At 43.3% G+C, this 18,636-nt stretch overlaps 1 protein-coding gene across 1 annotated transcript in view; it reads left to right on the top strand.

The window, feature by feature from the left end:
* Nucleotides 1-14,285, top strand: part of LOC145406868 (protein wntless-like) — a 233,546-nt gene extending 219,261 nt beyond the window's left edge. The window contains exon 11 of the mRNA XM_080277981.1: nt 14,021-14,285. Within this exon, the coding sequence (XP_080134107.1) occupies nt 14,021-14,127 (107 nt within the window). The 3' untranslated portion in view covers nt 14,128-14,285. The remainder of the gene's footprint in view (nt 1-14,020) is intronic.
* The last annotated feature ends 4,351 nt before the right edge of the window (nt 14,286-18,636 follow it).

Below are 18,636 nucleotides of genomic sequence, written 5' to 3' on the forward strand. Positions count from 1 at the left end.
CAAAATAGTGGATGATGAGTTCCTGATGTTTCTCATTAACTCTGCAGCATTAGCATGCACACTTGCCACCAGGGACGGGTGGTGATTGGTTGTTGGGTTGCGATTTTCAAATTGAATGCCGCGGTTTACGATTCTCCTCGGAAAAGGCCCACTTTGGTGCCTGGATCTGCGATTTTCGTGACTTAACAGCGATTTAAGGGTGCCGGCAGTCTGACAGCCACTTAGCCGTGATTTACAAATCCGTGATTTATAAACACGCAATTTACGAGGATTGAGTGTACAGCAAAAACTTGATGTAATGAACGCGGGATAAAACGGAAACTTGAGAAAACAGAACAATTTTTTTTTGTAAGGTACTCGTAATATTCCAGAAGTTTTCCGATCTGTCGCAAGGCATCGGGTTTCCGTAACAGAAACAAGCCAGTTTGTCCATGGCTGTGGAAAAATTATAATGCACTGGAACGTTTCTGGTCGATCACGAGGTGCGGGGCTTTGTCACAGGCCGCGGCAACAAGCCGCTTTGTCCCAGGCCGGGTGAGGCTGCGCACCACCGCAGTCTACCAGCAACCTCTGCACAGTTCAGATCTTCTCTCCAAGTGTGCGTAATTACCCTGGCATTACAAACTTTTTTGTGCCTTTTCTGTAGAAAATAAGCAAACAAATTGTTCGCCATGCCTAAAGTGCGGGAAAACAAGGAAAGGGTGAGGCTTTCTATTGGCCAAAAATTACAAAATAATCTCAAAGCATCATGCCTGACACATGTTTAGGGGGCTGTGTCAGGCATAATTCTACAAACAAGTCATATCCCCCCCATTTGGAGGTGAGTTTTTTACTGTTTTATTTATTATTATTACTGTATTTTTTTGGTTCTGACTGCTCTGTGTGTATCATTATGACTATGATAGGCAGCATGTGTGTGTTTAGCAAAAGAAGTTATTTAGTAGCAACTACGTATAGGCTTCAGGTCACGAGTTAGGGAAGAAATATGGGAAAAATCGCAAATTTCCGGAAAATTCCATTCCATCTTTGGTTTTGGAATGGAAGCTTGGAAAAGTGGAATACAGTAATCCCTCCACTATCCGACGTAATAGAGCCATAGGCATGTCCGGATAGTGGTCCTGTCTGGATAGTGGGCACCAGCCTCCTGGACTTGTACTTATGGACCCTAACTCAGAAAAACACCTATACAACTCCCTCTGGACATGCATAGCACCTATTTAAGACCCAAATCACACCAATAAGGGACATAAAAGACTGAAATAAATGCAAAAGAAGCATAAACTGAGTTTTTTGAGGTAGGTTCATACAATATTAAACATTCTGGGTACTTACAGTGCCCCCGCCACCACCTCGGCCGCACCATGCTTGTTTAACAGTTGCCAATGTTGTATAATTCCAGGCTTTGACGAAGAAATTTACGGCCTGTCGAATGTTACATATCTTCCAGAATGCAGCAAGTCATTATGGTGGGGGTTGCAGGTATGCCAGGTTAAGCAGGTGAGTCAGGTGGGGCTGTGGAGGTGGAGGGGGAGGCAGCTGGTGAGTCAGGTGAGGCAGTGGAAGAGGAGGGGACGGCAGCTGGCGAGTCAGGGGAGGTGGTGAGGGGAGGATCCTCCCTCTCCTCACTACTGCTTACATTTTCGGCAATTTCCTTCATCTCATCTTGCTTGTTTGTTTCATTCCTAATCTCGTTATGGACGTACTGGCAGTATAACAACTTGGTATTCGCGAAATAAACGTCATTATTATAGAAACTGAGTATCTATTCTAACTTACTGTTATTGCCGAGAACATTATTGTCGAAGTTGTTACTTGCAAGATCTTACTGAAGACTCCTCTTGAGCACCTTCCCCCACGAGCCTCTAGGTCACTATTGGCACGTTGTGTGGGGATGAGGGTCGCGTACTGATGGAAAATGGCATTTTTAAGCCATTCCTTGCCTCTACCTCATGTTTTGTGAGGTAAACTCGCGCATTCAAGGTTTTTGGTTATGATTTTTGGTAAATCACGCACAGTGCGATTCGCGCACTGTGATGTCGTGCACTGTGCGAGCCTACTGTACTTAACTCATGGAAGGTGCTGGCAAAATTTTGCACTAGGATGGTGCGGTTATATGAAGGTAAGTTTTACTACTGAACACTTTATTCTCACTACATTTCTGTATTTTTACTTATCAGTTTTATGTTTTTTTTATTATCTTTTCTTATAGTATAAACACCAGCAAAAATGATGGTATACCATTTATACCAGTGTAGCCTATTTGTGGTGGCATATTTGCCTGTGGAATTTTTTTGAGACCCAGGAGCAATCACTCGTCACGGATAACTGATTTTCAAACCTTCTTCAGGTTTTTTGTGGATTTTTGGTGTTTATGCATTGTTTTCTTGATGTTTAGCATTAATAAGGATAATCCTGTATGTTTTGATGTCTCAATATGGCAGAATGACTAGATAACAGTGCCAAAATTAGGAGGGGTACTGTACCTAAAGTAGTGTATAGGTAGGGTGTTTTTTGGTTTTCAGTTTTTTTTTTTTTTTTTTCATGGTTTTCTTGGTGATTAGCATTATATTGGATATTCCTATGTGTGTTTTGATGTCAAAATATGGCAGAATGACCTGAAAACAGTGTCAAAATTAGGAGGGGTACTGTACAGTATATGCAGTAGTGTATAGGTAGGGTGTTTTTTGGTTTTCATTTTTTTTTTTAATGGTTTTCTTGGTGTTTAACATTACTCTGGATATTCCTATATGTATTTTGATGTCTGAATATGGCAGATTGACCTGAAAACAGTGCCAAAATTAGGAGGGGTACTGTACATACAGTAGTGTATAGGTAGGGTGTTTTTTGGTTTTCAGTGTGTTTTTTACATGGTTTTCTTGGTGTTGAAAATTATTTTGGATAATCCTGTGTGTATTTTGATGACAAAATATGGCAGAATGACCGGAAAGCACTGCCAAAATTTGGAGGACTACTGTACCAACAGTAGTGTATAGGTAGAGTGTTTTTTGGTTTTCAGTAATTTTTCTTCATCATTTTCTTGGTGTTCAACGTTACTTTGGATATTCCTATGTGTGTTTTGATGTCTAAATATGCCTGAATGGCAGGAAAACACTGCCACATTAAGCATAGATACAGCACAAATAGGGTAGGTACAGATTGGAGATTGGGTATAGGTAGGGTCTGGATATGGTAGGGGAATGGTGTTCATTATCCGGATGTTGCCACTACCTGGACATGCCTTTGGCTCTATTGTGTCTGGATAAATGAGGGATTACATTATATATATATATATATATATATATATATATATATATATATATATATATATATACAGTATATATACAGTATACAGTATATATATATATGTATATATATACAGTATATATGTATATATATACATACAGTATATATATATATATATACACACACACACACACACACACACACAGACATATACAGCAAGCTCGCCCCCAACGCGTGGGTTTCGTTCCTAACGTGGCACATTCGGTGCGAAACTGCGTAAGTTTTAACTACTCCTTATTTTGCTCCCTAGATCTCCTAAACATGGTATTTTGCTGTTATCTGCCATTGGTAATCAATATGAAGCACTTTAAGTGGTTAGAAGGTTTATTTAATGTTATAACCTACAAATACAGTACTTCATAGCAAAACTTCAACATACAAATACCGTCGTAAACACAAGGCAACATTCCGATGCCAAAACCAGTCGGCATCAGAATGTTGCCTTGTGTTTACATATTTGTATGTCGAAGTTTTGCTGTGAAGTACTGTATTTGTAAGTTATAACATTAAATAAACCTTCTAACCACTTAAAGTGCTTCATATTGATTACCAATGGCAGATAACAGCAAAATACCACATTTAGGGAGTCTAGGGAGCAAAATGGTATTTCTGGACTATTCGCTGTCAAGCCAGTCCGCCGTCACAACAATAACAAGACAACATAGACTTTGATGGATCTCCCTGAAATATAGTTATTAAAGTATTGATTAATTAATAATAAGTATATTTATAAAAGTATTGATTAATTAATATAAGTATATTTATATAATGACGGGGAATCATCCAGAGTGCGAATTGTCCTGACTGGGAATCATTCATGTTTTGACGGGGAATTGACATGATGGCGAATTGTCTTGGAACCCACCGATCATGTGTAATCTATAACTGGTTACAAGGCTTTACTTAATGCTTTAACTTTCTTTAAGTGCTTTAACTTACAAGTGCATACCAGAATAGTAAATATTTAACTTACAAATACAGTACTGTGGAAAAGCAGTACAGCAAATATTTAACAAACAAATAAAAAAGGTAATATTCTGACGCCTATCAGAAAACTGGTTATAAGACTTTATTTCTTGCTTGAACGTTATTTAATAATACTTTAACTTGCACATAAACTTACCAGAACAGTACTGTAAATATTTAACTTACAAATACAGCACTGAGGAAAAGCAGTACAGCGAATCACATCACGTGATCAAAACAAACCGTGTGTGCTGAGCTGATGTTCGAGGATTTGGCCTTTCAAAGGCCTCTCTTGCATAAATATATAGTTTTCGTAATAGTTCTTTAATCTTACATTGTCTTATACATATCCCAGCACTAACCATGTATAATTGCGAGTGCGTTCGGCGAGAACATGTTCGGGGCGAGTTTACTGTACAGTATATATATATACAGTATACAGTAGTGCACCAACTTTCGCTACAGCAGGATTCGCGGAATCCACTTTCGCGGCATGCACCAAATATTCCCTAACTTCCACTTTCGCTTGAAAAAAATCGATTTTCGCGCACAAATTTTGGGTTTGGGACAATATTTTGAACTTTGAATTTCCTGCACCGCCCGCCCGCAACCCACCGCCATCTTGAATGACGTCATGTCAACACTCTGTCCACCCATTCCCGCCATTGTATACGAGCGTGCTAGCTCCATTGTGTTGGATTCTCACGGTTCAATGGCCTCTACTATACCTGGTAGTGTGGGGAAAGGGCCTGCTGGTGTGGGGGGAGAGCCTGGTGGTGTGGGGGGAGGACCGGGAGGCAGTGGTGGTGATAAAAAGTGGCCAGGACATTCAAAGTCGGGAGGAAAGGCCAAGGCTAAAAGAGAGTATTGTGTTGGAGTGAAGAAACGGCAGTATAATAATGAAATGAAAAGGAAGATAGTTGAGCACATGGACAAGGGCGCAAAAAACAGTGAAATCTGCCGTATATTTAACATCCCAGAATCGACAGTGCGTAGTATGAGGAAACAGCATGGTGGTAGCGAGGCTGCAAGAGGTGGCGCCAATACGTCTGGCGTGGCTAAATAAGCCCGCCACGCGCCTCGGATACTTACCCCCAACATCCATTAAACACCTCAACCTGGTCTCTGTGGTATGTTTCTCCTCATATAATGTGTACTGTACAGTTTTTATTGTTTGTATCTCACAATGCAATGTACAATAGTGATTTGATGTACTGTATTGCAAGTGAAAATAAAAATCTGATGTTACTTTAGGATAACCGGGAACCAATTAGCCTTTTTGCCATAAAGACAATGCCCCAATTTTCGCTAATTCCACTTTCGCGCATTATTTTTGGACCCAATTAGGCGCGAAAATTGGTGCCCCACTGTACTGTATATGTATATATACAGTACACTTCTATTTGGTATGGGTATTTATTTCAGTACCACAGTCATCCACCTTGGCCAAGCAACCCTAATGGGATAGGTTAGGTTTGGTAAGGATAACCTATGTAATTTTGCCTGGGAAACACATTGAGCATATTTTCAAGAAAATCCTTCGTCATTTCTCGACGACTTCTTCTAGCCGGGGACATTGAGAGCAATCCAGGACCCACCAACAAATACATATGTCCAACATGCTCAAAACCTATCATGTCGAGCCGACAGACAAAGAGTTCAGTTCAGTGCAATTCTTGCAAGAACTGGACCCATTACACCTGCACAACACTTGCATCCAGAAAACATTACACAAACACCTGGACCTGCTCCTTATGCTCCTTCCCCCCACCCATCAACCCCCCTTCCAATCCTACTCCTACTTCCTTCACACCTCCACAGTCAAACCCACCGACCCCTCCCGCACCATCCAGTCCCCCAACTCCTCCCATTCCAACCCATCCTAATCCACCTCAACCCTTACCTCCATCACAACCTCCTCCTAGCCCTTCCCCTCCACTCACACCACCTCCCCCCCGTGCTGCAGCAGCCAACACACATCGCACACACAACATAAATATCCTTCAGTTAAACATAGATGGCATAAACACCAAAAAACAAGAACCCGCACAATTCATCAAACAACAAAACATACACATTGCCATCTTACAAGAAACAAAACTACACAGAGCACAGAAAACACCAACATTGCATAACTTCACCACCATTCGACAAGACCGGGCCGACGGCGGTGGCAGTGGACTCATCATCCTGGTACACAAATCCATCAACTTTACAGATACCAGTGCACACACAAAGTCACTTCTCCCCCCACATGACACCACAACTGAAATACAATCAATTAAAATACGCACTGGTAACAAATCATACATAACAGTTGCTAACACATACATTCCCCCCCAATCGTCCCCCACAGTACCACACAATTACTCTTCACAGATACACCACATCACTAACATACCCAACATCATCCTGGGTGGTGATTTCAACGCCAAGGCATCGGCCTGGCATGTCAACAACCCTGACACAGACAGAGGGCTGGTACTACAATCCCAGACAGAACATCTTTTCATACTGAACAGTCTAGACCAACATACCCATATCCCACACCAAGCCCTCTTCCTCCCATCATCTCCAGACATCACCTTCTGCTCCCCAAACCTCGCCCCCACTACATCATGGAGAGTGATCAAAACTCTAGGTTCCGATCACCTCCCAATCATCATCACTACCAAAACCAGAATCACCCCAGCTGGCCACAAACACACATACACTAATTATAAGAGAGCCAACTGGGATGCCTTTGTAACTGAAACAGAAGAACATTTTGAAAAACTAAACAGTACACCCATCACAAACATCAACACCGCTGTGCACACTTTCAATACAATTATACAAAATACCGACAAAAGACACATCCATAGAGGCAACAGAAAGAGAGACAACCCCAACTGCACACCAGAAATTCAAGGCCTCATCAGACAACGGGACACACTGCGACACTCTCCAACACCCCATACACAAGACACCATACAACAAATACAAGAACTCAACACTCAGATAAACAATAAAATATCAGAACAGCAAACACTAAACTGGAAAAATTATCTCCAGACACTTCACCACAAAACAAACATCAGCAAACTCTACAAAATACTAAACAGTATCACACTTTCCAACAGCAACACCACACAAGCACACGCTGCCATCACAACAACAGACACCATACCCTCAAACAAACAACAAGCAAACACTCTCATCAATCACTTTTCACAAGTCAGCCATCTAAACCCCCATCCCGAAGACCGACGTATCATCCGACGTAAGAGACAGTTCCCCACAGACCCAGACTACGCACCATTCACTTACAACCAGACGAAGCACATCATTAACAACCTCAAGCACTTATCTGCCTATGGACCAGACAACATAAGCAACATTCACCTTAAACACCTATGACCACAAAGCATACAAGCACTCACCAACATATCGAACTATAGCTACTCACACAACATAATACCCAACATCTTGAAGCATGGCAATATCATCACTATCCCTAAACCCAGCAAAGACCCCACGTTACCCTCCTCACATCGCCCCATCACATTCCTCTGCACCCCCTCTAAAGTCAGTGAACGACTGGTACTACAACTAGTCACACCTCACATTCCCCTAGCCCAGTCACAACATGGCTTTAGGCCACTACACTCCACAAACACCCTTCTTACAGACCTTACGCAGAGAGTTTTCGATGGCATGAATTCAATTAGGCCACCACACAGAACAATCCTAATCACACTAGACATTAGCAAAGCTTTTGATGCTATCCCCCACCACAACCTCACAAACAAAATACTTAACACAAACATGCACAATAACACAAAAAGATGGCTGGCAAACTACATAGCAGGCACGTGCACACGTAACAATTGCCGGTCAGTCTTCTAACATCAGAAACTTCACAAACGACTTCCCCCAAGGATCTGTTTTGTCCCCTACACTCTTTAACCTATACATGCACGACGTACCCACACCTCACACACCACAGATACACATAGCTTCGTATGCAGATGATATAACACTTACATGTAAGCACCAAAATGCAAACACAGCTGCACACATCATTCAACCTTACCTCAACACACTACACGAATGGTTCACCACAAACAGGCTCAGAATAGCCCCAGCCAAATCTACAGTGACTCTTCTTACAAACTGGACAGCAGAACATAGTCACATCCCACACCTCACCATAAACAACACTCCCCTACCACACACACACACACAAAATCCTTGGTGTAACATACAATACATCAATGTCATTTAAACAACATATCACAAACATTAAAAATAAAATAACACCAAGACTCAGTGCTTTGAGGTCACTTGCCCATACAACATTTGGACACAACAAAGAAACCACCACCACAGTATACAAACAATACATACGTTCAGTGATGAATTATTCAAGCCCTGCCTGGGCTTCTAACCTCACCAAAACACACTACAACACACTACAGACCATACAGGACAAGGCCCTAAAAATAATCACAGGCTGCACAGCTACTACACCCACAGACCACCTACATCAAGAAACCAAAGTCCTCAAAGTCAAGGATCACCTAGACATGAGAGGCACCCAGTTTCTTGCTGCAGCCTCCACAAACCCACAACATCCACTACAGTACAGGGCAGCACATCCACCCACACCAAGGAACATCAAAACAACACCCAGCACACGATACCATACACAAATACTGTCATCTCTACCCCCTCGCCCACCTCAGACCGGCTTTCAGAAGCATATCCACACTTAGATCACTCGCCGCTCCATTCAGTCACTTAAAGACAGCACACAGCTGCATGCACGGTCTCCTGACATCCACCCTTCTGAATCCTATCTTCCTCGTGAGGACAGGGTCCACCTGGCCAGGCTGAGATGTGGGCACCATCCAGCCCTCTTAAGCTACCAGAATAGGCTGGATGACTCCGTCGCTGATGCCTGTCGAGGATGCAACACAGCACCCTATACTATTAAGCACATTATGGAAGACTGCATTGCACACAATCACCTACGCCAACAACACAACATACACTCTTTGAGAGCTCTGTGGGAAAGCCCGGTCTCAGCCATGGCCTTCCTAAGGGACTCGGGGCTGTTCGGCCAGACTGCCTAGGGAACAACTACTACTACTACTACCTTGCCAAGCAGCCCTAATGGGATAGGTTAGGTTTGGTAAGGATAACCTATGTAATTTTGCCTGGGAAACACATTGAGCATAATTTCAAGAAAATCCATCGGTTGCATTTGAAAGGAAGAGGCGAGCATTGTTCCTGGCTGAGGGGGTACCAGTGGCCACCACACGTGTAACACAGACCACAGGCCATGAGTAAATGTACGGTAAAACCACCCGTCCGCCTCTACACTGAATGGCAGGAGTGTCCTGGCCTCCAGAATTAGTGCGAAACCCCCCACCACGCACACCTGCTCACTTCCCTACCAAATGGTCAGAGTTTCATGGCAGGCCGCATTAGTCATACACTGCCTAAGGCGGTGATGTACTGATCATCTGCTGTTTCCATCACGTACTAACGCTTGCCTGGGCAAATGGAATTGAACTTTATATGCAGGTGTCAGTTTGCCGTATTTTGCTTCCTCTGTGCTTGGACGCAACTGTTGGGTGGAATATGGCAGCACTGTACTGCTTTGCAGGCTAACACAAGCCTACACCTCAGTTCCCACCTTTATTTCGTAGTGACTTGCTAGAAGTGATGGCTGTGAATGTGGTTGCATTTGTGGTGGTTCCCTACCTTCTTCAGGTTGTGGCCCTCCTTTGCTGTATTCTCGTGTATGGTGATGGCCCCATCAGCACCACCTGAGAAGTGGAAGAGGAAGGGTCTGACTCTGGGGAAGAAATGTGAGATATTGGGCAAGGTTGACACGGGCTGGCCCACAGGACGCATCCTTTGCAAATATGATGTAGCCCAGTCAACATTGTTTGATATCAAGAAGTCACACGACAAGCTTATGCAGTACAGACAGGACTTCACCAAAAACACACTTCGGGGTGACAGGAAGGTAATGACTCAGGCCCAGCACGCCATTATCGACCAGCCAACATTGATATGGTTTTGTCAGCAACGTGGTGCTAGTGTGTGGGACCGAGGTGAAGGCTGCTGCCGAGAAGTTTGCATGCCTGCACAACGTGCACAACTTCAAGGTGTCCGAGGGATGGCTCTTTCAATTCAAACTTCACCATGGACTTACTGGTGAGGCCTTGGATGCAGCAGCGGAGGAAGAAGACCTGTTTCGCCAGGAAGTCCAGTGCCTGATCAGGGACGAGGGTCTTGTCCTTGGTCAGGTGTATAAAGCTAACGAAACTGGTCTATTTTACCGCTCCTTGCTCACCACCACCTGGGCTGAGGGAAGGGAGAAGACTGTGCCTGGTCGGAAGTTGTCCAAACAACGTGTCTCTGTTTTGTGCTGTGTCAATGCTAACGGAATGCACCGCCTCAAACCCATTGTTGTTGGGAATTCAAAACACCCATGTTGTCTTCATGGGTTGATGGATGGCCTGCCTGTTGTGTGGTACCATTCTGTGAAGGCCTGGTTTACCGCTAAGATTTTAAGAGATTGGTTCCACAGACATTTCGTCAAGGAGGTTATCTGTTATCAAATGGAGATCTTCAGTATTGCTCGCAACCAGGTGAAGGCACTCCTGCTCCTGGACAATGCCCCCGCACATTGTTCTGAGAAAGATTTGGGTGCTTATGACAGGCCGATTAGGTGCATGTTTCTGTCACCTAGTATTACTGCTCTGATTCAATCAATGGACCAGGGTATTATCGTGGCTGCCAAGAGACTGTACCACCAGAGGTTCCTGAACGAGGTGATGGTGGTGCTGGAGGACAAGGACACAGTTGAGGACACACGTGGGGAGCAGACCTTGCAGAATCTTTGGTGTTACGACCTGAAGTCTGCATTGTTCAGCTGGGCAAATGCGTAGAAGGAAGTCTCCGTGAAAACCCTTGAAAGTAGTTGGTCTCGTCTCCTGCAGGGAATCAAAGCTGAGCACGACTTTGAAGGGTTTGACATGGATGATTTCCACAGTTGCCTTTGAACAGTAGGAGAGCAGGAGGACGTCGATGATGTGAGGGATTGGCTGGACGATGATGGCAGCAATCCCGGTTATCAGACCATGTCTGATGAGGAGATAGCCGCTGCAGCCTCTGCGGGCATGGAAGAGGACAGTGGTACCAACAAGGATGAGGCCCCTGACTTGTAGCCCTTCGCAGCTCCTTCAGTCCCTCATCTCAGTGTTCTCTGTGGTTACCTGGAGGGGGTGCAGGAGTATGCGGAGCTCCTGCACTGTGACAGGGAGTTGGTGCTGTTCCGCCTGGCAGTGGAGCTGTGGGGAGTCCGGGACGCTGTCATCCTCTGTCAGAATTGTCGGTCCTATCATCAGACCATGATCGATTCCTTCCTCAAGCCTGTGAACCCCACAAGTGCCAGCCCATTCTCACCACCACCAGCTCGTTTCCCGCCTTCACCATCGGACCCGTAACCGAGCACGTCCACAATTGTTGAGTCTCTGTTGGACGCAAGTTTGAGGCTGTCTTTGGAGTCTCCTGAGGTGGGTAGGCCACCATCACCGCACCATACATCATCAGTCATCATCCATCTCTGGCAGGTTGAGGAGGAGGAGGAGGACCAGGAGGAGTTATGGGACATTTGCTAGGCACAGATGTTTGCCACTAGACCACATGGGACAACTCTACAGCTGCTGGCGGTGTACGGGTTAAGAAGCTTGTCTGCGGTGCACTGGGTGTTAAGTACCCCAACCGAATGTATTTTGGCAGGTAACTTCAGGTTTCTTTCATAGTTTCCTTGGTGTTCAGATTTATTTAGGATAATCCTATGTATGTTTCGATGTCACAGTGTGGCAGAATGACCTGAAAACAGTGCCAAAAAATAGGAGGGGTACTGTACATACAGTAGTGTTTAGGTTGGGTGTTTTTTTTTTTGCATGGTTTTCTTGGTGTTGAAGATTATTTTGTATAATCCTACGTATTTTTGATGTCAAAATATGGCAGAATGACCGGAAAACTCAGCCAAAATGAGGAGGAGTACTGTACATAGTGTTTGGGTAGGGTGTTTTTTGGTTTTCAGTTTTTTTTTTTTTTTTTTTTTTTTTTTCTTCTTCAAATTATTTTCGATAATCCTGTGTATGTTTTCATGTCAGACTATGACAGAATGACCAGAAAACACTGCCAAAATAAGGAAGGGTACTGTACATACAGTAGTGTATAGGTAGGGTGTTTTTTGGTTTTCAGTGGTTTTTCTGGATGGCTTTCTTGGTGTTTACCATTACTTTGGCTATTCCTATGTGTGTTTTGATGTTTAAATATGCCTGAATGACCAGAGAACACCGCCAAATTAAGTATACTGTAGGTACTGTACAAATAGGTTAGAGGTAGGGTCTGGGTATGGTAGGGGAATAGTGTTCATTATCTGGATGTTGCCACTACCTAGACATGCCTTTGGCTCTGTTATGTCCGGATAAATGAAGGATTACTTATATATATTTTTTTCAATTGAATCCTCGTATATTATGTACTGAAAAACTTCGTAATAAACAAATTAGTTATTTCACATAATTTCAGTACCAGTTATGATGTTTTTTGGAAAAAAAAAAAAAACACTGCAATGTTGCATCACTGTAAAATCTACATGTGACCGGTATCAGCTGCCTATATTTACACAACTTCCATGCTTGATTGCATGCCACAAATGGGTCTAGGAAGCTGAAATTTGCACTGCCAGGTGTGTCAGAACATCCTCTTCAGTATGGCAAGAAAAAAAAAAAATCGATTTTGGAAACTTTGAAAAATGGCTGTGGGGTCGGTCTGTGGGGCCCGACAAATTCCACACTGTCGGCCACGGAGGGGTTAATGGAAATAACAGTTCATCATTACTTTTTTTTTTCTTTTTGTTATTGTCCATAGTCAGAAAGCATCATTGTGATTTTGTTCTGTGGAACACATGAACTGAAATAATGGAAACAAGTTGGTACTCATGATGATGATGATTATTGTTATTATTATATCTTTTCTTGTGAAGAAGCATTATGTGATTTTGTTCAGTCTTACCAATAATAATTGAAATGAGTTGGTGGTTAGTTTGCTGTCAAGTCCATAATGAATGATAGAAAAATGATCCCTTAAAGTTTCATTGCTGCTTGTAAAGTTGAATGGTCAATTTCCACCAGTTTACAGTACTGTACTGGTACAAGTGTATGAAAAAGCTGATATTTGTGAACACATCTGTAACTTTTAATGATGTACTGTACATATTAGCAAAAGTGTGCTAATACTTCTTTGCTGGCTGTGATGATGAAAGATTATACATGAACCATTTTTATGTGATAACAGCGTGAAGCACAGGAAAGAGTATAAGGAAGGATACTCTTTGTCTGCTGGGGAGGAATAGGAAATTTGGAAAGCAGGACACAATGCTGGCAGAAGACTCAGCAAACTTTTGCCCATGGCTGTGCATGTAATTCCTTCTAATGACTTGCTTATTGTTCATACACAGTTAGGATGGAAGGGAGAAGGAACTTGAGAATGAGATGAAGAAACAAATTGTGAAAGTATTTAAAAGAGGGTGGTATGTCATCAGAAGGTGGGTTTTTACGACGTATGGATAGAAACACCTGTAGGTTTTATTAAGGCCATTAGGCAGTAGATGGGTATTTGGATAAATAGATAGATTTACATTCCTGGTTTGTTTACACCTGCCTTCCTCCTGCAGACACCCAGAGCAGCACTGGGGAAGAGATCGAGTTCAGCCGACTGGCCACCGAGCCTTCCGAGATGTCTTCAATCACAGCCTTTGCACAGAAGGCTGCCACTGACTAAACAATGATGAGAAGCAGAATTAAGTTATGGCTTCTGTACGAACCTTGAGAGAATCTGATTGATGTCCATAGAGTGGAAACAAATAGTAGTGCAGTAACTGTGAAGAGAAAGTATAAAGGGGAGGGGGGACAAAGAAAGATGCTGTATTATTTATAAAGTGGAAGGAGAGGAATGATAAAAAGGGAACAGAGATGTCTGATGGTTAACAGAAGAATGTATATATTATTGGATATCGGTATGAGGAAAAAGTTGGCAAGTAAGAACATTCAATGTTGTGTTAAAAGAAACAGATAAAACAAGGAGAGGTTGAGAATGGAAGGAAAGCTTATTAATGATGAGTTATGTGTAAAGGAAGTAAGGCAGCTATGTTTTTAATAGATTAGGTGTAAAGAGATGCTTGAGTGTGCATTTACTGTATAACATTAAGGTAAGGACACAATCAAAAATTGGTACTTTACAATTTATTAACATGAATGCCAGTGGTTTTGTGATGGAGGTTAATGCATTCTCTTTGTTGCCTGGTCCCTGTCCCCAGGTTCATTCAGAGTGGCTATGACAAAAATGTCTCTGTTGCCACTCATTACCATTACTCCCTCTTACCACTCCAAGCCTCCTTTTAGTGCTCTCTCAGTCTTTTCCTCCATATATTGTCTTCATATAAGATTTTTTTTTTTTTTCCACAGATATGACAGTTAACTTTGAATTTGGATAGAGAAACTGTGTTCCAGGCACCAGTGTCAGTTTTTCTATCTTTCTGCTTTTGAAATGCCTTTATGCCGAGTACAGTAGTTACAAAGTATGTGAACCTGTGTTGCCTTGAATTCCTTTTTCTGGGTAATTATGATACTTGCTAAAATTTTCATGGTACTTTGGATAAGGATGTACAGTACACAGACCTCCATGATGCAGAAAAGGAAGACAGAAAGAAATGAAGAGCAGAAAAATAAGAGGTAGTAAGTGTGTGAGAGGTGGAGGAAAAATGGACAAGAGCAGGAGAGAGGTTAGAGGAGAATTAGAGGTGGAGGAGGAGGGAAAAAAGCCAGGACTGAGGAAAGAGGAGTGTTCAGGGAGGAGGGAAAAGGGCAAAGCTTAACCCCTAGGCTACAGCGGCCCAAAACATTTCTTGTGTTCGTGACTTGGGAAAACTGGTTTAAAAAATCGTGCATTCATCATGTGTTTTGACCCACTTATACTTAACCAAACATGATAACATTATAGTCAGATAAAGTTTACACTCCATACTTACAATCTGTGACCCGCTCAACAAGCGTAAACATGCAGTAGTTGCGAAAAATTACCGAAAAGTTCACAATATTTCACACGACTTTTCTGGAATGGACAACACAGTCTACCAATCAACAATTCAAAAATGCTGTACGCAGCTGAAGGACTAAAGAAGAGAGTTGCAGGTGGAGGAAAAGGGCAAAAGAACAAGACAGATGTGAGAGAAGAGCCAAAAGTGGAGGACGAGGAAAAAGAAGAAAGAGGTGGGTGGGAGGGAGTAAGAGAAATATGCAGAAAGTGAATGATGAATTGGAAGGGAAGGGGAGAATGGCTTGTGGCAAGGAATTCGAAGTTGAGGGAGAGTTGGAGGGAAATAAAGACTTATGTACCTAACTCGATGTACAGTCAGGTCTCCAAATTCACGGTGGTTATGTACCAGAACACCCCACAAACATTGAATTCCATGAATAGCCCAAACCTCCTGCAGAAGTCACTGATTTGAATGTTTTAGCTATTCCTGTTACTTACAAACCCACCATAACACCTGAAAATGCATTTTGTGGCACATTAATACTTCCTAAAAAGACTGTACAGGATGATAATACACAAACCGTTTTGGGTTCAGTGTACTGTACTCACCATGCGATGATGACGATGGGAGTTTGCTGTGTGGTGAACAGCACATACCTGTACAGGGTAGCTGCATAGTTTAACTGTATAAGACAGTATTTCTCACAGAAATCGTGCAAAAAAATCACATATGAACCACTAGGAACAGTTGATGCTGTGGGAAAAGGCAGGAAATCATTTCATTTTTAAAGGTTCCAACATGCTTGCATGCATTGGCTCTCCATGGTGCTCGATCTCTGGCAGCTTCCCTATTCAGTCCTTTATCCCTGAGGTCACACTCAATGACCTCATCCAAGGTCTTTTTCGGTCTACCTCTTGCAACCCTACCCAGCCCCCAGTGTTAACACTTCTTATTTTCTGCACCTAATTATCATCCCCCATTCTCTCCACATACCCAAACCATCTCATCTACCTCTGCTCATCACAACACAAGTACCCGGGCAAGTACCACATCTCCCAACACAACAACACCGTTTTTTCTACACCGAGAAATGACTCCCCGGCTGTCATTTCTTGACGACTTCTTCTAGCCGGGGACATTGAGAGCAATCCAGGACCCACCAACAAATACATATGTCCAACATGCTCAAAGCCTGTCACGTTGAGCCGACAGACAAAGGGTTCAGTTCTGTGCAATTCCGGCAAGAACTGGACCCATTACACCTGCACAGCACTTGCATCTAGAAAACATTACACAAACACCTGGACCTGCTCCTTATGCTCTTTCCTCCCACCTACCCCTACCAATCCTACTCCTACTTCCTTCACACCTCCACAGCCAAACCCACCGATCCTTCCCACACCATCCAGTCCCCCAACTCCTCCCATTCCAACCCATCCTAATCCACCTCAACCCTTACCTCCATCACAACCTCCTCCTAGCCCTTCCCCTCCACTCACACCACCTCCCCCCCGTGCTGCAGCAGCCAACACACATCGCACACACAACATAAACATCCTTCAGTTAAACATAGATGGCATAAACACCAAAAAACAAGAACTCACACAATTCATCAAACAACAGAACATACACATTGCCATCTTACAAGAAACAAAACTACACAGAGCACAGAAAACACCGACATTGCATAACTTCACCGCTATTCGACAAGACTGGGCCGAAGGCGGTGGTGGTGGACTCATCATCCTGGTACACAAGATCCATCAACTTTACAGATATCAATGCACACATAAAGTCATTTGTCCCCCCACATGACACCACAACAGAAATACAATCAATTAAAATACGCACTGGTAACAAATCACACATAACAATCGCTAACACATACATTTCCCCCCAATCGTCCCTCACAGTACCACACAATTACTCTCCACAGATACACCACATCACTAACATACCCAACATCATCCTGGGTGGTGATTTCAACGCCAAGTTGTCGGCTTGGCATGTCAACAACCCTGACACAGACAGAGGGCTGGTACTACAATCCCAGACAGAACATCTTTTCATACTGAACAGTCTAGACCAACATACCCATATCCCACACCAAGCCTTCTTCCTCCCATCATCTCCAGACATCACCTTCTGCTCCCCAAACCTCGCCCCCACTACATCATGGAGAGTGATCAAAACCCTAGGTTCCGATCACCCCTCAATCATCATCACTGCCAAAACCGGAATCACTCCCGCTGGCCCTAAACACACATACACTAATTATAAGAGAGCCAACTGGGATGCCTTTGTAACTGAAACAGAACAACATTTCGAAAAACTAAACAGTACACCCATCACAAACATCAACACCGCTGTGCACACTTTCATTACAATTATACAAAACGCAGGCAAAAGACACATCCCTAGAGGCAACAGAAAGAGACAACCCCAACTTCACACCAGAAATTCAAGGCCTCATCAGACAACGGGACACACTGCGACACTCCCCAACACCCCCTACACAAAACACCATACAACAAATACAAGAACTCAACACTCAAATAAACAATATCAGAACAGCAAACACTAAACTGGAAAAATTACCTCCAAACACTTTATCACAAAACAAACATCAGCAAACTCTACAAAACACTAAGCAGCATCACACTTTCCAACAGCAACACCACACAATCACACGCTGCCATCACAACAGCAGACACCATACCCTCAAACAAACAACAAGCAAACACTCTCATCAATCACTTTTCACAAGTCAGCCATCTAAACCCCCATCCCAAAGACCGACGTATCACCTGAAGTAAGAGACAGTTCCCCACAGACCCAGACTATGCCCGTCTCACTTACAACCAGACGAAACACATCATTAACAACCTCAAGCACTCATCTGCCTGTGGACCAGACATCATAAGCAACATTCACCTTAAACACCTTGGACCACAAAGCATACAAGAACTCACACAACATAGTACCCAACATCTTGAAGCATGGCATTATCATCACTATCCCTAAACCCAACAAAGACCCCACGTTACCTTCCTCACACCGCCCCATCACACTCCTCTGCACCCCCTCTAAAGTCACTGAACGACTGGTACTACAGCTAGTCACACCTCACATTCCCCTAGCCCAGCCACAACATGGCTTTAGGCCACTACACTCCACAAACACTCTTCTTACAGACCTTACACAGAGAGTTTTCGATGGCATGAATTCAGCTAGGCCACCACACAGAAGACTCC

The sequence above is a fragment of the Coenobita brevimanus genome, chromosome 71 (assembly GCF_032717465.1).
Source record: "Coenobita brevimanus isolate Jiangsu-jjx chromosome 71, ASM3271746v2, whole genome shotgun sequence".
In the NCBI taxonomy this organism is placed as follows: domain Eukaryota; kingdom Metazoa; phylum Arthropoda; class Malacostraca; order Decapoda; family Coenobitidae; genus Coenobita; species Coenobita brevimanus.